Here is a 20256-nt window from a genome sequence, read left to right as displayed (position 1 = left end):
ACCATCCAAGAACGTAAATATTAGGCGCTCTTTCATATCTACACTCCATTCTACGACCTCTAATGATTATCGATCGATATGGCGCCGCCCGAACATGCACTCTTTGAATATCCAAAGCTTGCGCCTGGCGAGGACTGCCTTCGACTTTTGAAAATAACCATCAAAGATAAAGACGACCCGACAGACGCTGTCGCATGTGAACTTCAGAGCTTCTTTTTGAGGGACGTCCCATCCTACAAAGCTCTGTCATACACCTGGCGGAATCCTTTCCGGGACAATTATGATTTCGAATCTTCGGCTATTCCGAGTAATCACGGTTATGAAGATCCAATGAAGGAAGATTGGGTGACAGAGTGCCACAAGATACTCTGTAACGGTATGGCGGTCTTCATCTCGCTCAATCTCTTCGAATTATTACGACAAATAGCCCGCAATGAAGAATCAGGGTTTCTGTGGATTGATCGGCTATGCATAAACCAACAAGATATCACGGAGAAATCTAGTCAAGTCGCCCTTATGTCGACTACTTACAGCTCAACGGAATCAGTCATTGTGTGGCTTGAAAGACACGACGTCCACGCTTCTGCAGCCCTACAAATACAAAATGACTTTAAATTTGCACTCGATCTTGACTATCAAACACGGTGCCGACATAATCCGAACGAAGCCATTTTCTGGCAAACTATTGCAATACAAGAACCTCACGATTTTATGTGGAATAGCTGGCTGAAGTTCTTTTCTAGATCATGGCACTCTCGCTTATGGACTCTGCAAGAAACTTCTCTCGCTGGTAGCGTTGAGCAAGTTCTTTGTGGCGAACTGCGCTTTGAATGGCGTTGTCTTAGAGACCTTTCTCTGTATTACTTCGCACTTCCAGAATGGATGCGGTATTTCCGAACTCGATCCCAGTACTTCCAAGGCCCTGTGATAGCTATGAAACCACGCGCTATCTACGAATATCGAGTTTCATTTTCTTCTGAATGGGAAGCGAAACTAGGGCTAAGATACGGAAGTTCTGACTTCGGCTCAATTATGATGGAAGAACTTCTGCACTCTCTCCCACTTCAATGTTCCAATCCACGAGACAGGATATTTGCCATATTTGGAATGCGTCAAGCTGGACGACGACCGGAAGAACTTTCTAAAATTGTCATAGACAACGGGGATGAGCCTTTGGAACTTTTCAGAAATGTTACTGAGATTTGTTTAATATTATCTCCCTCTCTTGCTATTTTATCACTCGTTGGACACGACACATGCCACTTGTCTTCCGGTATCCCGTCTTGGGTGCCTGACTTCGCAGATCGCCTGTCTTTCTCTGGGTTAGGTCACTGGCGCACCGCGGAGGGAGAGTCATTTTTCAACGCTACACAAGAAACGGTTGTTCCATGTCCCTACCGTCGCGTGAATCCTAGGGGGTTAAGTTTGAACGGCGCTCGAGTGGGAACTGTAGCTGAGGTAACTGCTACTTGTCAGCTTCAATTCTTTGAGCAGTTTGGAAATCTCGAGTTCCTGCAAGACATGCTCAAGTTACATTCGAATCTGCCCAAGACATTGAGGGCTGGTATGTCGCGAACTGAAGCGCTGTGGAGGACCACGTTTGCTGACTGTACGGACTTGCACCGAGCGCCGGCTCCATCCGAATTAGAGGTCTGTTTCCATAGTGTGATTCTGCATAGTATCTGGGTAGCTCGGCAATTGACTGAAAGCCTATCGGACGAACTATTAAGCCTGTGTCAAAGCCTTGAGTTGATGTTCAACGAGGGGCAGGAAACGCATTCTTTTCCGTCATTCGCCAAGGGATCTTTCTGGCATACTCAATTGGAAACAGGTAACTCGCCAACTGAAGGGGGTGATTAGGGCGGGTGGGAGGCTTTGGTTGATTCCCGTAACCTGGGTCGATTTCAATATGAAGTCAGCATTTACAGAAGAGTACTCTTTCGAACCTTGGAGGGTGATATTGGATTTGGCCCGTCAGTTTGCTTACCTGGCGACGAAGTATGGGTACTGCAGAATGCGAGAGTTCCTTTCATTCTGAGCCCACAGAAGATGAATCGGAGTTTCGTTTTGTTGAAGAATGTTATGTTCAGGGTATTATGTATGGAGAGTTATTTGAAGAAGGACCTGTTGAGTATCAGCATGTTACTTTGATCTGATCTCAGGACATACGAAGTTCGTCGAAACGCATCACCGAGCGCAACACCACGTGTGTGTGGCCCAATGGGTTTAATGCCACAACCAAAAGAACGAAAAAGAACGAAAAAGAAAAGACAAAATCTCCTTGGGAATCTTCGATAGACCGATTGATCCTTGTTCGAATTGCTGGATTAACCGGCTGGAAAATTCGACTACTTGACAGCCAACCACTTCTAGTACGCAGTGGTTTAGCAGTTCTGGAAACAGGCCTGGACCTGGCGGCCAAGCCTACAACTTACTTTGGCATTGTCATGATCAAGATACCAGGATTTTGGGTGAGAATCAAGACATTCTTGATGTCTCACCTTCGACGAAGTAGTCAAGACACACAGTTCTCTCATTTCATGACATTTACTATATAGCTCTGGTGATAATTCAACTATCTGACAACTTCGACGTCCACATCGCTACTTTCTCACAATGGTCTCGTTACTCCGTAATCTTTCTCAGCTGTACGATTATATAACACTTCTCTCAAGATTCCCAGTGAGCGCGCACACTTAGGTTCACACGTTATCGAACGCTACTTTGCAACTCCCAACATCCTATCAATACCTTACGATTAAGCAATCTACCTGGAACGTAGAGCTTTCATGTATATCAACCAGCCTCTAAACATAAACAACCGTAGTCGTGTAAATGACACTAACTGCAGGGTTGGTGCACGAGATGGTGGTGGTAGTAGGAGCGTAGCTGATGGTAGTTGGGATTAAAGAAGTGGATGTTGTGGTTGAGGTGGAGGATCCCTGTGATTGTTTAGCTTAACTCTTTCCTTCGTGTAGGATTGACTGAGGTAAGTAAATTACGTACTATGGCAGAGTATTCGCTTGTGGTGCTCGTGAGATAGGTAACCTGCGGGATTGTGTTAGCTGAAGTTATGTGTTTTGGGGAGGTGCGTGGAAGATGGCGCTGTGACGTACGGTGGTAGAGGTTGTGTATGTACTGGTGGAACTGGTTTCGTATGTTACCTTGGAAATTTGTTAGCCGAGCTGGTATGAAATAGGAGTAGACACTCCACATACCGTCGTCGACGTCAGATACGTGCTAGTAGATGAAGTCGTGATCGTAGTGACCGATGTAGACTGTAGACATCATCGGTAAGATTGTTTCAGAGGATAACTTGCCATTGCGTTCTCCACGTACAGTACTCGTGACAGGGAAATAATCAATCTCCAACTTGCAAACGCACTGCTCCGTAAAAGTCCAATACTTCGCACAATTTCCCTTGGTATCATAGCACGGCCCTTTTCCCTATGCAGTCTGCTGAACAGAACCCGGACCAGTAACGCTAGTATGGGTCACGATATAGAGCGTCTTACCACACACTCGCCATGCACTTTGCACCGGTATAGTACAAGTACTTGTCGTTTTGTCTGCAGAAATAACGCAAACTGGCGGAGAGCCTTTATCACTTGAGTATGGAAACTGGCCAGGGATATCTTGTGCTGCAGTTGGTATGGATGTGGTGATCAAAGCATGAACGACATCGATAGTCCAGCCTGGGTTTACGGTGTAGATGATTGTTAGGCTGTCACCGGAGACGCCGACGCAGACATTGCCCATTACTACGGCTGTTGCTCCGTAGACGAGGGGAGAGCAGGTTGTTGATGGGACATATAGGTCTCGAGCATCGAGACTGAATGAGCCGCGAGTGTCGAGACTGTGGAAGGGGGAGGCACGAACGGAGGTGGTGAGGATGGCGGCTGTAGCGAGCACGCGGGGGAGAAGCTGGAGAAGCATTTTCAACCTGAGTACTTTTGGTATTGAAGTTTCAGTATAGGAGGTATTTCCGGTAATGGAAGTAAAAGGAGATTAGACGATCTCGCTTCTTATACACTCAGAGGCTCAATAGGACCTTAGGACCGCACCACCACAACCCCTCTCTTCGTTTTCTGAAAGCCAGTACATTTCCTGATTTCAAACTCAATAATAGACTGATGTTTGAGAAAGCCAATCAAGTAAGATGAATGACAGTTTGAGGGTGGCATTTGAAAAAGCCAACCAACTAGGACGAGTGACATTTGAATGCGTGAAGTCTAAACATGTCACTCTCTATTGCAAATCCAATGGGATGAAGTAAATGAGGCTTGACAAGTGGAATCGCTTGGCTTGACTGACAGTACCAGAGTAATGGTAGCCATACGCTGTTGGCGTGATTGTCAGCATCATCGCAACAGCTCATGAGACACAACTTAAAACTTCTCTTTTTTGATTTTCTCCACAGGTTGTGGTCTGGTCAATTCTGCGCCAGTGCCTACTCGTCGCCCAGTCATATACAAACAAGACGATTAAGGCTTACCCTCGACTAATCGATTCTGTTTTGGCTTAAAGGAGCTGCAGGAAGTCAAAAAGGAAGTTGTGTAGCTGAACACGCTATCGATTTGGCGTTTTCGGCCTGAAACAAAACCCACGACCAATCAAAATAGAGCCTAGGCCTTTACGGAGGAAGAAACAAGGTTCTGACGATCTTCGGAGAGAACCAGAGAATCGGAAATGTAACCAGTCCATTGCTTGACTCCGCTCCTGATATCAAGTGTAGGAACTGACATATACGAAAGGCCCGTCTTGTCGACGCCGCTCAGTGGTATATCCCACTCACCATGGCCGAAAGCACCCTGGGACTCTTTTTTGTGAACGCAGGGCACTGCTAGTTCAAATACAAATGTAGCCTACAGACATATTCGCCTCAATGGTTCGTTGCCACATTGGACGTATAGAAGGATGACAACGTCTAAAGGAAATATCCGCGATGCCGGCACCTGAACGGTCCTGGGAATCATCTGATGGAAACGAATCTTTTCCAGCCCTACAAGGATATAACTCACCCTGTGGGAAGTGCCGGTGGCGTCTCCGAATTGGTTATTTCGAGCGTCGAGTAAAAGAAAATGGAGTTGAAGACCGGCATCGAGATCTTTCTAAGCACAAATAAGTGCCTGAGGCGCAAACCTCATCTAACCTGATCAGGACATCACGCCAACGCTAAGGTTCTAGTCGAACGTGACTGTACAAGTAGGGTTTCTCATGGAAGTTGGAAACTCTCAGTTGGCGGTACTAGTAGTTGGGTTTGGATCTCTATTAATGACTGAATGGGTGGGCATATCTTACCCAACAACTAATGCATAAATTAAACTAAAATGATACTGAAGAATAAAATCACGTGCACCACAAGTCAAGTGAGACCCGGCTGACGAAAAGCAGGCAGAATAACCCGCGGTCGTCAATTTTCCACATCACTAGTTACAGCACATTACACGTCTTGTTCATAGAAAGTCCGCACTCTTTTGCCAGATCCTTCTTATGCCAAGCTCTTTGTTATACCGATTACTGGCGAGGTGAAGAAATCTCACTTCGAGGACGACTGCCTAGCCTTTCTTGAAGCGCTGTGAGCTTGTGATGCGACCACCATTCCAGTTGGCGCCTACGCGAACATACAACACTTCGCCTGACATCTTCCTTGATTTGTATCTGTCTATTCTTCATGTCGCTTCTCGATGTCGCTAGAACGTGGGCAAGTATGTACGCATTGCGCTGCAATTTTACAAGGACATGTTCAAGGTCTGGATCCGCGCCCGCAAGCTAGCATCAAAACGTTGCGAAAATCCGGCGAGAGCTGTACTTTATGCAGGATTCTGCTTGCCTCCAATCTTAAGGCCTCTCGACATCTTTCTAGGAAGTTGCCCAGAAAAAATGAGGAACTCGAAACACTTCCAATTCGTATTGAAATGCACCGGGTGCACAACTCTCAATCAGGATTAATGTGGGCCACCATGACCACAGGGCTTTTTGACAAAGCCAGCGGGTTTGAATATCCAAATAGCTTCATAGTTCAAGTTTGCTCAGTCGACGGTAAGTTTATATTGTAATAAGAGTTTCTTACCGCTGAGACGATCGCCTAGCACCATGTGCAAAAGAACCCTTTTGGTCTTCATTTCCAATATCAAATGATTCAAGGTTTTTAAAAATGAAGGAATGGCTTCAAAAGTGTGATCATGAGCATCCCGGTTGTAAGCCGCAAGCGAACAAGCTACCGAAAAGATTAGTGAGTATCGGGTCTTCAATGATGCCCCGCCTCAACTTGGTGTCCACGCAAGGCCTCGACCCCGAAACGATACAGTACGCGACCCTGAGCTACTGCTGGGGAAGTGCTGGTATACCTGTGAAAACTACGAGATCCAATAAGGCAACCTATTTTGAAGCTATCCCTACCAAAGACTTTCCTAAAACATTCGAAGATGCGTTGCTGATATCAAGATCGCTCAATATCTCGTACCTCTGGATGGACGCACTATGCATAGTACAGGATGATGAGGATGATTGGCGAGCCGAAATTACGAAAATGTCAGATATATACTTTGGTAGTACACTGACAATTGCAGCTAGCGAGGCTAAAGACTGCACGGGGGGATTCTTTGCCCATCCACTTGCGGACAACTCAAATGAAGAGAGAACCAAGAACCGATACTTTTTCACAGTTGAGAGGAGGCCTAGCACTGACATCTTAGTTCAAGTTGAACCCCGAGAGGGTGGCACTAATGGCAGAATATCCAATCTCCATACGAGGGGATGGACTTTGCAAGAGGTGGCACTCTCACACCGCACTGTTCAGTTTACGCAATCAGAATTGCACTGGCGCTGCAGAAATGCATATTGGACCGAATCGGGAATGACTTACGATCCCTTGACAACCGTATATGGCAATGTCCCACTCTCAGGCAACGAACACGTAGTGGAACCTGTTATCACATGGTGGAAATGGATAGAAAGCTACTCAACACGAAAGTTTAGCGTGCCAAGCGACAGAATTCCAGCAATTTATGGCCTTATTAAATACCATCAAAGTTTGACAGGTGACACAAGTGCGTTTGGCCTTTGGAGACGATCTCTCCACCAAGACATGTTGTGGATCAGGATCGAAAGACTTACAGACATAAGCTTGACCTCTCCATATACAGGATCGATTCCGAGTTGGTCCTGGCTTTCATGTCCTGTTGGTGTAGCCTTTGACTTTTTCGGGAAATCTTCGAGACAGACAGAGACTTCGGATCATATTACGATTCAAGACTACGAGTTGTTATGGGTGGGGGAGCCATTGATTTCAGCCGTCAAATCGTGCAATCTTACCATTTCCGGGCCAGCTCAAGAGGTGTACCTCGAAATTGCCCCTGAAGGCAGGCATTGCAATCCGCCATACTATCTTGTCGAGGGTGAGGCCCCGGATTTCTCAAAGAGCGCGCTTCCTTGGGGATGCTCTGCGCAATTTGATCGAGAGCAAGAGAGAAGCCCGGATACATTTTTTTGCGTTCTGGTTCGTCGTCGGTTGGAAGTGAGCACAGGATATAGAACTGAGACATTTTTGATACTAGAGCCCGCTGATACCCTGTTTCCTCACGAGAAGTTTAGACGTATCGGGTTGGGGGTTTTCAGAGGGTCCCACGATAGATTTTCAAGTAACACCATGAAGACAATTAACCTTGTCTAAAGTTGGGGGGTCAGGGCCAAGAATACGACCACATCGGTAAAGAGGGCAACTTTTGCCACTGTATTGTCAATATCAGTAGCATCTATCATAAATTCTGTAGCGTACAAATCCATTTTGTCCGAGACCCATTGCCACCAAATAGAGCAGACTCCTTGTGGAAAAGTAAGCTACGCTACTTCAAGTTGGGTTAAAGACTTTGGCGATGGTATAACCACTCGGTTTACTGGGAAATACCATACTAAGAAAGAGTGATGGTTCCTAATCCCTTCGTCGCATACTCAAATAAGGCTTTGGGGTACCTCCCGCTTTACAGATAAGAGAACAATCGTCGAATAGATTTCAAATGATATTTGCTTGCATATCATTCGTGAATAAATACTGACCCGGCATTCTTGGTGATTGACTTGTGACCTCCAATTGGTACGATCGCATAAGTTATTGCATTTGCCAATGATTCAATTGCATTCTCACCGTATGAGTCAAAGGCAAAATACTGGTACATTCCTTGTTGGCGCGGAAACAAGGGGACTTCCCGAGTTGATAGGCTTGAATTGTGGTGTTGATCGTTGAATTCCGACGACGAGAACCGCACGGAGTTACAGTTAATGACACGGAGCTCACTCAATAGTTCGGAATTTATGTAAACATTGCTTAAATACCGGTTTTAACGCCTCTTTTGGACACAAAATCCAATTCAGGAGGTGCAGTTCCTGCGGCACCTGACACCGCGTCAGCTTGGCGTCGGCCAATTTCGATCCTGGACGCGTCGTTGCCTGATTAATAACCGGACATACAAACGGATCGAGAGGGGTATAAAGATTGCGCATATCCTCACTTGTAGAGAATCAGATCAATCAAAGCTTTAAAACACAAATAAAACAGCACCCTCAAAACATCCTTCTCTCCACCGAAATCAATTCCTCAAAACAACACGCAAATATGGGTCTCGATCACTTCGCCATCCCAGTCCCAGCACCCAAGTTCGAAGAAACAATTAAATTTCTAACCACCTCCCTCGCATTCTCCAACTTCAAAGAAATCACTCGTCCCATCCCAACCGTCGTCGGTCTCGGCGAAACCGCTCCGTACATCTGGCTCTCTGCCGTTGAAGGCGATGAAGCTGAATTCAAGAATGTCATGAAGGGCATGCATATTGCTTTTAATGCTACAAGTACGTCGGGATCATCGATTTTAATTATCTTCGTGGGAAGATTACTGATCATAAGTAGATGGCGAGCAAGTCCGTCAATTCCATGAAGCTGCGCTCAAAGCTGGTGGAACTTGCAATGGAAAGCCTGGAATTAGGTTTTATCATGAAAAGTACTATGCTGCGTTTGTGCTTGATCCTGTTTTGGGGATTAATTTTGAGGTTGTTTGTCATCAGGGTGATATTTGAACCCCTGATGGAGTTTCGAGTGTTCATGGCGCAGGGAATGAGATATGTTTAGGGAACAAAAAGATAGAGTGATTGGGGTTCAATTCTTGGTGACGGATTTGCTTGAAATGATTCATGAATTTGTATTATCATAGCTTGAGCGAGCAGAGATGTATTTAATGATTGTTCGCTTAAATGCGACTTGAATTCTCTGGCTTCAGTTTTTGCAGCCCACGCTCACGGCATATTCATTTCCTATTTTGATACGAAGCATAATATCCCGACATCAGGCTTCAAAATGGCACGATCATCCACGACTTAGGGTTGATCCCTCCTACTCAAATATCCCCTATCTAGCAGCCGTCAACTTCCTAATTTCTCCACACTCTATAGCGCGCCAAACTCTGTAGTCCAATCTGAGCAATATCAACCAATATCTCAAACTCTTCGCATGGCGCCATTCCACGAACTGGCTCTCGTGTCCGGCATTGTGAAGTAACCACTTCCACTTCGCGACTGCGAGATCCGAACCACTGACACCTTGTGTTTTGAGGGATGTTGTGTAACAATAGTATGCGGAGAGAAATTTTATCTTTGGTGTTGGTAAGGGTCTAGGAATACGTGTGACTCTGGGGGTTGGTAAGGTGGTGGAGGAGGCGTTTCTGAGGATTTCGGGATTATTTGTGTCGGGATTGCGAATGACATACTAGTATATGTTGTGCGATGACATAAATTTTTAGGGGTAAAGATGAGGACTAGGCTAGGTGTATGAGTTTTATAATATGTGGATCAATTTGGAGAACAATGGAGAGTTGTCCTCTTGAAAGTGGGTTGGAAAACAGTATGTGGAAACAAAGTGAATAGTCTGTTTTTCGTTGTGAATGTTTCACCTATTCTCAAACTTTCAGATGTCTTAATAATCTTGATAATTTGCTGAATCATAACAAGTTCAAATGATCTCGTTAAATGTACCAAAATATCCTAAATATCCATCTTCATATATTTCGCGACGAGATGATCAACTGCCATCGATCGGAAAGAATGAAGGAGGAAGGACATCTTAATTAAGATTTACAGAATAAATTATAAGGTTGACTAATAATGTGTTTTTCATCCCTGAAGAGGAAATTCAAATTATTGTGGTTTTCCTAAGATTATGGTTTATTTCATGACTTTATAACATACTGCTCTATATTATATTCACACGAAGCCATTTAAGTATACCAAACTAAATTTAGGATTATCTAGCTTCAGGATTATGAAAAAGCGATCAAAATTCTCAGAAGAAAAACTCAATTATTCAACAAGGACGAGTAAAACCTAAGTTACAATAGGTAATTGGTCCTATGCTTTACCTGAGAAAAATGCGTTATCTCACATCATATGTTGACACGCTGATGCTTATTTTGCGAGTAAAATAAATAATATTCCTCACATTTCTTTGTCACGTGCCTCCTTCAGGTGTCTCAAGTTTCCTTATCTAGTAAAATACATTTGAAAACAAGGTCATAAGTCCTGACCACAAGTTTATTAATCTACAATGCACACGCTGAACCCTTTTTCAATTTATCGTTTCGTTAGCGCAAAGCAGCGTAATAGACGGGTATCGCATCACGTGCAGCAGCTGTGTCGAGAGACAGCTCGGCTAGGCAGAAGCAATTCCACTCCAATCTCATCTAATCGATGACCACCGTCTACTCTCAACACAATCATGTTACACTGTAGCCCAACTACGGCTTGTGGGATCCTCTTGGTCTTGGAATAACAGGCTTATGCTGTTTTCCAAAGCTGCATTTGCTTTCGAAGAAGCTAATGGTTTCCGCGGCTTGGTCGCGTCGGAAAATCGCGCTGTGAACCCGAGATCAAAAAGATGAACGATTTGGTTGATGAATCAACAAACGAGATATCGAATATCGTCTAGATATCCAGGCCGAACCCAACCGACGATATTCATCTTCGCCAACACGTGACCGAGGACAACAGCCGCGATCCTCGCTTCATCAGATGAGCCAATGTTCTAGTTCTCAGCTTACAAACTTTATATCACGGGATTATAACGGTCTCTGAGAATCAACTCACCAGTCCTTCAACCAACAGACTTCATATGAATGGTCATAACATATGATCAACGATGACGGATGAAACCTTGAGGCCGTACCAGTACAAACCGTTGGAAGAGCCTCGTTGGATTCGAATACTCGAATTGGATCCCGGCAACTACGAAGACGAAATAACTTGTTCTCTCAAGCACATCTCGCTAGATAGCCACATCTCTTACGAGGCACTTTCCTATTGTTGGGCACTCGAAAATGGCGATGATTCTATGTGTTGTATAATAAACTGCGAAGGCACTTCCATTCTGGTTACCCAAAACTGCCAACGAGCTATTCGCCGACTCCGGTATCAGCCATTAGTACCGCCAGTTCTTGAAAATGCTGATAGTTCTCGCGATCAGCTGCTCAGTCATGATCACGGAAAAAGAATCCTGTGGATTGATGCAATTTGCATCGATCAAAGCAACATCCACGAGCGAACCCAACAAGTCCAGTTGATGAGATTGGTATATTCACTAGCGAAAAGGACTTTAATCTGGTTGGGTGAAGCGTCCAAAAGAGTCAGTCATGGGGATGAAGCTGGTCGTCCTCTCTCGGATCTGGGAATAGAATATCTCTCAAAAATGACCTGTCAAATGCGGGGTTTGAATGACAAGGGTATTGACGCTTCTAAATCCCCATTTTATGAAGCTTTTAAAGAACAAGCTAGGAAACACAGCACATCCGACGACGGGGATTTAGATGAATGGTTTATAGGACTAGACATTGTTCTAAACCGCCGCTGGTGGCAACGGGTATGGGTCTTACAAGAGGCGGCTCTGTCAAGCTCGGCAGTCTTGATTTGTGGTAAAGCTACCGCGGATTTTGCGGATGTCTACAGTGTTGTAGAAGCCTACATCTATGATAAAGATGAGACAGCTCATCAGATGGGTGAATCACTGCCTAGAGCCGCTTCGCACTGGCTAGCTCGAGCTGAAGTCAACAGGCAGAGAAGGACTGTCTCAGACACCCCAGAACCGCATAATATTGAGAACTTACTCGGCCTCAACATTTACCAGGATTCCACAGATGCTCGTGATAAGGTTTTTGGCTTGCTTGGCATGTACAACAATGATGAGAGATTACTTCCAATGGCAGATTATCGGAAGAGTGCTGTCGAAATTTACATAGATCTGGCTGTCAGGCTAATTTCCGATGAGAAAAGGCTATCAATTTTGAAGTATTGTACAAGGGACGGAGTTCTGGATAGGGCCACTATGACGCCGCCGAGCCCGGAATCTCTCCATGGAAAGGAGAATACTCTTGGGAAAATAGACCATGCAATATTACCTTCATGGGTGCCTGACTGGACAAACCAATTCCTCCGGCAATATTTCAGCCTACTTCGCGAAAGTACCAAGGGAACTGATGCGTTGTACAAGCTCTCAGATGACAAACGGGCTTTGACAGCCAGAGGTATACTGTTTGATACTGTTGGGGATATACCCATAATTCCAGCTACAGTTGTGGAGGGCAACAGCAAACTTTTCGCGGAAAGAACGATCATCAGCCTGAAGGTTTGGCATGACTTTGCTAGAGCTCAGAAAATATACCCTACTGGTGACCCTGCAGAAAGGACTCTATTAAAGGTGTTGTTCCAAGAAAGAAGTCGGGACCTCGAAGGACTTACCAAGGACTGGTACGAGACTTTAGATTCAGTCTCAGTCTCGCCGAAGGACCTTCTAGACAGAGTAAGTAGATCTGCAGACGCGCTTGCTTATTACGAGAAGGCCGTAAGGACAACGGGCGCTCAAAATATGTGTCGAACGAGAAAAGGGTATCTTGGATTAATTCCACTGACAGCAAAGACTGGGGATCAGATTGTACTACTTGCTGGTGCCCCATATCCTTTCGTTCTACGACCGATTGATGACTGGTTCCAGCTAATTGGGATTTGTTTTGTTGACGGTATCATGAATGGTGAAGCATTTCCTGATGATTTATCAGAATTGCAAGCATTTACTTTACGTTAGCTCAAACTAAAAGTCATTTAATATTGGAAGACATGGGCTGACATCGTCGGATCGCGTTGTTAGCTATTACTCAATCAATTATTTAAAACACCGCTTGAAAGCACCAATCCATTAATCATCACAACGTAGACCATAACTCATCCAACAACAATTTACAAACAATATTCAACATCTATAAAACCGAAAACCTTTCTCATACTTCCCAAGATCAACAGAAACTTGCCCAATAAGTTCCTCCATGTATTAACCGATAACTCATGCCCATACCCCACTCAAAATCCGCCCTCGCAACCAAGCCATCTAAAGGACCCATCATCCATAAGTTCCAGTCCCATCAACTTATACCTCGCAACCACATTTTCCCTCAAAGACGCCCGGAATTCTTCGCAAGACAACCTCGTCTCCAACGCGTCCATAACTTTCCGCCTCGATAAGTCCATCGTTTCGGTGTTTGGAAGAGCTCGGGATGCGTTGTTGGATTAACCCTGATTTCGCGTTTGAGTACGACATCGGAGAGAGACACAGTTGTCCATTGATAGGCTGGCTCATCGGGACTAGGAGTCTCTGCTGCGCTGGAAACGGGATTGGATATTGGTAATGGCTGTGGTAGATCATTGGGCGGAGGAGTTTCCACCGCCTGTGAGTCGGGACTAGAGTCGGTCGATAGTCGTCGGATATCGTTGAATATTGGTGGTGCCATAGAGAATTTTCGTTCGCGCATGTGTTGGATGATATCGTCGACTTCTTGATCCAATCTTGTTCCCAAGGTCTTGAGAATTTGTGCCTCAGACCCTCTTGGAGCATCGCCTTGCTGCCGATTTGGAGCTACTCGCTGATTTTCCATCCCACCACTACTACCCTCACCCGCACCATTAGTCAAGTCACGATATGGATTCAGCCCCGTATTCCTCCCATGATACAACCCGAGCGACACCCCACCACCCTCCAAATCACAGCTCGACTCGCTGCCCGCGTCTTCGATCTGGGCGGATTTCTTTTTGTGCCTTTGACGTTGCCTGCGCTTTTTTCGCGGAGTTTCTGAATCGGGCACTGGTGGAGATGGATTAGTGCTCGAGGAATCTTGCTCTTTGAAGGGCGACGACATGTTGGATGAGTGGATGGAGTGGAAGATCGGATCGTGCTCGATTCGGGATGGAGAAGCGGAGAACGATAAATAGGATATTAGGGCGATTATGATGAGTTTGGATAGCATTGGCATACGCGGTTGAGGTCATAGGCTCTTGCTTAGGGAATGGCAATTATGTTGCGGTGAATTGTTTTGCGTTATGTAGATGAAAAATCAAGAAGGTGAATAGTTTATCTTATCTGATCCCATGCATAGAATGGAAAATGAAATAACTTCCTACTATCGATAAAGATATTCTAGATATTGTTCTTCGTTTTCACATCAATGTTCCTTCCCGGAGGTCGAAATCGATGAGTGCTTCCTGCCGTAGTTGATGATCTCTTCTTTTGAGCTGGTAAGAGATTTCTTGGATTGTTTCTCCTTAACACAATCAGAGCGATTGAATCGTACAACAAGAAGAAGTAGTAGCACGGACATCACGGCGGATTTGCAGAATAACTCGTCCAGTTGTAAAATTGCACAAGCTGTCCCAAAGCTCCAAGTTCTTGTCAGTCATAAAGTCTCAGAGTTTAAGAGAATAAACTGAAAGACCTCCAAATAGAAGTGTCGAAATCGCATTTTGAACTGGACTTCCCCTCTCCTCCCCAATTTACAGCCATCCAGGGGCCTGGTCGCAACAACTACACTGCCGAGGACATATTCTGCGGACGTCTTCGACTTATCGGCACCGAATGCTAGGAAAATTACCAGGAGTATGTAGACTTTGAAGTGCCAATGGTGCAGCCACGTATGTTAGAGTACGAGGAGGTATTTTGCATCGGTTGGCCGGGTGGGATAGAAGTCAGGATTATGATACAACAACACAAAGATCATATATGGGAAGGGATACACGGATGTTAGAGGTACGACATCCACGACCTCTCGGGATTTACCTTGTGTAGTAATGGGTGAAGAGTCGTTGGAATATGAAAACAACTGATTGAAGACAGAGAACAAACAACTGAGGTTGATATTAAGTTTGAACCCGGTTCAAAGGGGGTTGAGACTAGTGGAGACCATCGATGAGGTGATCCCGTCAGTCCAATAAGGAATTAGGCGAGGCGTACCTGCATCTGAAGATCCCAGACTTCGGATTCATGAAACATCGATCCATATTTAAATTTACCAGTCTTCCTATTTCTACAGCGAGACTCAGACGTGAGTATTTTTCTTTGCGAGTTTCTTTGCCATATGCGTGTGGACCCAATATCTTCAGGCTTCGTGGAATGGCTGAAGGGACGAGCTGGGCGGTGGGAGACGATGCAAACAGTCCTTGATGAAGATAAAATCCCCATGGTTTAAATGAATCACAATATGATTGGGACATTTCGTATCCAAGCTGGTGAAGTCCTAAACAGGAATCCCTATCGAAATCCATGAACGCAATGGAAGAGAAAAACAGCACTCGCGCACAGACCCCAACAGCCACCCGCCGCCAAGCCTCCCGACCACCCAAAATCGCGACCCCTGTCTCGTACCCAACCACCTTTCACTCCCCGCCATCGCAATTGTTGCGTGGAATGGAGTACATAACCACAAGAATTGTTCTTGGGAGTCTTCTTTCTTTATTATTCATATCATAACATCTTCCTCTGCACTTGCCAAGAAAACCACAAAGGGAAGAAGTTTGGGATTGCTTGGTTGGATTTGGGTATCTGCATTGCCAACGAATACGAAAGCCTTATCAACAGCCTCAATTGCAACTGCAATCTACGACTACAACGCCGCCCTCACTACCTCAAGACCTTGTCAGACTCTCAAATACACCAAAACCATCATCTCAACTACATAACATAACCACAATACCCACTACCCACAACCCTCACCCAGACCACAACACCCACAGCCACCAAACCCCCTCAACTTCAACCCTCCCTCCCTCACACCCCTCACACCCCCCTCAATCCACAAAAATGGTCCAACAAAACGACGTAATCGCGATAATAATAATCGTGTTGTTCGTGGTCCTCGCGCTGATAGGCTTCGGTATCTACCGCTTAGTATCTATAGCGCGCGGAGGAGGAGCCACCACGAGTAGTAGCAGCGGAAGCAGGAGTTTAGTTGATGATTAGACAACTCGACGGATCATCAGGAAGGGGATGGGTCTGTGGAGAGATGGGGAGGAGGAGGAGAGGGAATGGAGTAATGGGGGAAAGAAGCGGAGATGAGAATGGGAAAAAGGAGGGGTGAGCATGGAAAATGACGATTGAAATGAATTGACTGGCATCGGAGTTTTGGAGGGTTGAACATAATGTATATATGCATATCAGCATTTGGCATAGCTGGGCGTTTTGGAATACGGGTTTGCGAACCCCTTTGGATATCAATCATATTTAGACCCAACATACAGAATAAACATCATATAAAACAATACCAACTATCTCATCTTGTATCGTGAATCAAGGATCAAAATATTCTCATTCAAGGCTATCGCACACAAAGCAGGTCAGGGGCGCCAAAATGCAAATACCCAGCTTTCGCTCCATCCTTTACAATACAGAGAAGCCAGCAAAGTAGGCAAAATTAGGAAAGCGGAGAGCGGTCTAGCAAAAGATGTAAGGTTCAACCAAATATTAGACGCCAGAGCCGATCCCAGGTTCTCAACCTCCCTCCACCTTCCAGATTTCCATACGGTCGCGAATATGCCAGGCCGGGATATAACAAAAGAAAAGAAAAACGATGCTTGTGTCGATATGGATGGAAGAAACAGCTGAGGTGTAGATGTCATTTATTATCTCTTGTTTCCTTTTGTGTGTTATTGGTATTGGCTGCATGTTATTCGATGCTGGTTTTGTATCCAAGCTCGTTGCTGGTAGGGAATGCAAAAGCTATCGTTATCGTTCATTCGTTTCATCCAAGAGATTGAGCGTTTCAGTGATAACCATTCCTGTAGGTGGGACCAAGCCCTCGCCCAGAGTATGCAGAACTACCATCCTCGAAGTACGGATGCTGGCAGGATGCCTTGGCCGATATACGTCCTGCCGGATCATATATCAACATCATTTCCAACAGGTCGAGTCCCGCGTCATCAAGACCTGAGCATAATTTGACATCCATGTTGCGATTCCATTTTGGAAATGAAGGCTTGAAATCGGGAAAACAGGTCTTGTCGGATACACCAGGCCACTCGTTTTCTGTTGGGGTACCTAGAAGTCTGGGAAGAGTCAGCATTGGCCAATTGAAGGGCCTGAAAGTACTCACTTGAATATCTTGAAGATCTCATCGATCTCTGAATCTCCAGGGAAAAGGGGCTTTTTTGTGCACATCTCCGCAAAGATACAACCCACCGACCACATATCGACACCAGTAGAGTACTGCCGACCTCCGAGAAGAATTTCGGGCGCTCGATACCATAATGTGACAACCTCATGGGTATACGTTCGAAGGGGTACTCCAAAAGCTCGCGCCAGACCAAAGTCTGCCAGCTTCAGGTTGCCTTCCCTATCGATCAACAGGTTTTGTGGCTTCAAGTCGCGGTGTAGGATTCGGTGACTGTGGCAGTAGCGTACACCCTCGCAAAGTTGGCTCATGAACTTTTTCACCATGGCCTCGCCCATTCCCAACCGACCCATATCTAGTCCAGATCCCTCAGGTAAGGGCTTGCCTCGACCTCCATCACTGACTGGCAGTGACTCCATGTATTTCTTCAAATCAAGATCAACGAACTCCATCACCAGATACAACTTGTGGCCATCCGCATGTACGATGTTGAAGAGACGGACGATATTTGGGTCGTTCATCTCCTTGAGCAACGAGATTTCGCGAATGGCGGTACTAGGAACTCCTTCATCTTCGGCTTCGAGTCTGATCTTCTTCAACGCCACGATCCGGCCGGGCACGGTAAGGTCGCGAGCCTTGTAAACAACTCCATATGTTCCTATACAAGTAGATATTAGTATACATGTCTCGCGTTAGGAGATGCTGCACATCTGCAGCACATAGCGCGCCTTGCGCGTTTCGTACGCACCTTCTCCGAGTTTCTCCAATTTCTGGTAGTTCTCCATGATCGAGTATGTCTGGCTTCAGTCGCAAAGGAGTGTGATGGGTTAATTGAGGCAGTAATTCTGCTTGTCGAAAAGTTGGTGGGGCGGTGAACGAGGGGCAGTCCTTGTTGATCAAAACATCTGGCTGTGATGACGGCGTTGAACTGTGGTTTTACAGAAAATAAAGTTTGGGTCTCTCGAATTGGATTGTCTGTACTCGAGGGATCGCGGCGATTTGATCTGGTCCTGGATCCTGCGTCGGGTCGTTTGTTGTTGTCGTTGTCGAGGATGAGGGTTGTCGTGGCGTTGGGTGTTTATTCCCGGCGCGAAAGTCAACAACGCGAAATGCGCTTCTGGTTCGTAAAGCGGCTGACGTGTTGAGGGTGAATATTTTTGCACGATGGGAAGTGTCGATCAACCTATCAACAAAACCATCAACAACACCGTCAACAACACCAGGTCCTGCCTCGAATGATTCTTAGAGCTGTCTTCTATGGTCCCATGTCATTCGGATACCCATCTCTCTTCAATTATCGTTTCTTCTCCTAATTCTCATCGCAAAGTTGCAACATGAATGATCTGAAAACCTCCAAGTTACCAGTCCAAGATATCCCCAGCGATGACTTGGATCCGTACCAAGCTGCACCCCAAGAGCTGAGAGATGTATGGAAATCATGGACCAAGACCAAAGCACCCTTTCCCGAAGTCAAGCAAAAGCTCCAACCTGCACAAACGACCATCCCAGAAGGCCTTTTGGTAGAGGAGTTCGTGACTTTTGTTCTTGAACATCTGTTTACGCTGTTTCGCAACGACCCTCGAGGCCTGGAAAGCTTCATAGACAAGTGCGATCCTCATGAAGATGGACAGGCATTGTCTATGGAGAATGCAGTACCTTCCGGTATTCCTGATCAAAAATCTTTCTCGAAGGAGGCATTCATGCATTACGCAAGATCGACGTTCGTCCAACCTATTCAAGCATGCTGTAATGTCAGGAGTTCGCTTAGCCGTGCATCTACGGTTACACGCATCTCAGGTAGGAAATATTTCATGTTACTGATTGCCGTACCTTGTGTTCGCATACTGTCCTATTCCCTGGACTTGGACGATCAAAATTCATTCTGTTTGTCGTCAATTTTCTCATCTGACTATCCCCCAGGTCTTATTTTCCTACCTGATCTTCTGCCACCTATCGTGCAACAGTGCCTTCTAGACATGTTGTTACATCGAGAGTTTTCCAAGCCAGAAAACCAGACCAACTTCCATCTCAATTACTATGTCTCATATCCCGACAACCAGGCGTCTTTCTTCTCTACACTTCCACATCTGTCATCGCTTACCCCCAAAGATCCTGCCCAGAATAAACCGTTGTCGAACCGTACTGCATTGGACAAAAGCCTCCATTGGATTACGCTTGGAGGACAGTATGACTGGACAAACAAGGTCTATCCAGCAGAAGCTCCTCCCAAATTTGCAGAGGATATTGCGAGCCTAGTAGGGAACATCTTCACAGATATGATTCCTGAAGCAGCCATCATCAATGTCTATTCCGCGAAAGACAAGTTGAGCATGCATCGAGACGTGAGTGAGGAAGCAGATCGTGGGTTGGTGAGCATAAGTCTGGGTTGTTCATGCATTTTCATCATCGGTATGCAAGACAAAACTACTGGAGAGATTCTATACGAAACTTTAAGATTAAACTCTGGCGATGCTGTCTACATGGCGGGGGAGTCTCGCTACGCTTGGCACGGCGTACCAAAAATCGTTCCAGACACTTGCCCAGAATATTTGCAATATTGGCCTGGAAATCTATATCCCCAATGGAGTGAATGGATGAGCAAGAAAAGAATTAATCTTAATATTCGACAAATGTTTGAATCTGGTGTGGTGGGCCATGATTCATGAGGGTTGTCCCTAGCTCCCACTCTAGGCACAGACGCCAGCGGATTTTGGCGGGCCCCCTTAAAGATAAGGGACCGGCTCATTTCAGATAACCTATCAGCAGACTATTTCTGCTATAAATTTGCCCCTAAC

The 20256-nt window shown here is 45.6% G+C and overlaps 8 protein-coding genes across 8 annotated transcripts; 5 read left to right on the top strand and 3 right to left on the bottom strand.

Moving 5' to 3' along the window:
- Nucleotides 1-78: 78 nt before the first annotated feature.
- On the top strand, nucleotides 79-1860 carry GLAREA_01290 (uncharacterized protein; the record flags this gene model as incomplete). The annotated part of the gene is made up of 1 exon (XM_008088506.1): nucleotides 79-1860. The coding sequence occupies one exon, from the start codon at nucleotides 79-81 to the stop codon at nucleotides 1858-1860; it is 1782 nt and encodes a 593-aa protein (XP_008086697.1).
- Nucleotides 1861-2807: 947 nt separating this feature from the next.
- On the bottom strand, nucleotides 2808-3936 carry GLAREA_01289 (uncharacterized protein; the record flags this gene model as incomplete). The annotated part of the gene is made up of 6 exons (XM_008088505.1): nucleotides 2808-2942; nucleotides 3007-3048; nucleotides 3117-3164; nucleotides 3219-3278; nucleotides 3340-3384; nucleotides 3523-3936. 6 exons carry the CDS (start codon nucleotides 3934-3936, stop codon nucleotides 2808-2810), a joined length of 744 nt encoding a protein of 247 aa, XP_008086696.1.
- A 2221-nt stretch (nucleotides 3937-6157) lies between these two features.
- On the top strand, nucleotides 6158-7675 carry GLAREA_01288 (uncharacterized protein; the record flags this gene model as incomplete). The annotated part of the gene is made up of 1 exon (XM_008088504.1): nucleotides 6158-7675. One exon carries the CDS (start codon nucleotides 6158-6160, stop codon nucleotides 7673-7675), a length of 1518 nt encoding a protein of 505 aa, XP_008086695.1.
- A 939-nt stretch (nucleotides 7676-8614) lies between these two features.
- Nucleotides 8615-9071, top strand: GLAREA_01287 (Glyoxalase/Bleomycin resistance protein/Dihydroxybiphenyl dioxygenase; the record flags this gene model as incomplete). The annotated part of the gene is made up of 2 exons (XM_008088503.1): nucleotides 8615-8846; nucleotides 8905-9071. The coding sequence occupies 2 exons, from the start codon at nucleotides 8615-8617 to the stop codon at nucleotides 9069-9071; spliced, it is 399 nt and encodes a 132-aa protein (XP_008086694.1).
- Nucleotides 9072-11181: 2110 nt separating this feature from the next.
- On the top strand, nucleotides 11182-13116 carry GLAREA_01286 (uncharacterized protein; the record flags this gene model as incomplete). The annotated part of the gene is made up of 1 exon (XM_008088502.1): nucleotides 11182-13116. One exon carries the CDS (start codon nucleotides 11182-11184, stop codon nucleotides 13114-13116), a length of 1935 nt encoding a protein of 644 aa, XP_008086693.1.
- A 364-nt stretch (nucleotides 13117-13480) lies between these two features.
- On the bottom strand, nucleotides 13481-14221 carry GLAREA_01285 (uncharacterized protein; the record flags this gene model as incomplete). The annotated part of the gene is made up of 1 exon (XM_008088501.1): nucleotides 13481-14221. The coding sequence occupies one exon, from the start codon at nucleotides 14219-14221 to the stop codon at nucleotides 13481-13483; it is 741 nt and encodes a 246-aa protein (XP_008086692.1).
- Nucleotides 14222-17113: 2892 nt separating this feature from the next.
- GLAREA_01284 (Protein kinase-like (PK-like)) lies at nucleotides 17114-18246 on the bottom strand (the record flags this gene model as incomplete). The annotated part of the gene is made up of 3 exons (XM_008088500.1): nucleotides 17114-17396; nucleotides 17444-18119; nucleotides 18210-18246. The coding sequence occupies 3 exons, from the start codon at nucleotides 18244-18246 to the stop codon at nucleotides 17114-17116; spliced, it is 996 nt and encodes a 331-aa protein (XP_008086691.1).
- A 549-nt stretch (nucleotides 18247-18795) lies between these two features.
- Nucleotides 18796-20127, top strand: GLAREA_01283 (Clavaminate synthase-like protein; the record flags this gene model as incomplete). Its single annotated transcript, XM_008088499.1, has 2 exons — nucleotides 18796-19258; nucleotides 19382-20127. The coding sequence occupies 2 exons, from the start codon at nucleotides 18796-18798 to the stop codon at nucleotides 20125-20127; spliced, it is 1209 nt and encodes a 402-aa protein (XP_008086690.1).
- Nucleotides 20128-20256: the final 129 nt, after the last annotated feature.

This window comes from Glarea lozoyensis (genome assembly GCF_000409485.1).
Source record: "Glarea lozoyensis ATCC 20868 chromosome Unknown GLAREA7, whole genome shotgun sequence".
Lineage (NCBI taxonomy): Eukaryota > Fungi > Ascomycota > Leotiomycetes > Helotiales > Helotiaceae > Glarea > Glarea lozoyensis.
This window is presented reverse-complemented; position numbering and strand designations above follow the sequence as displayed.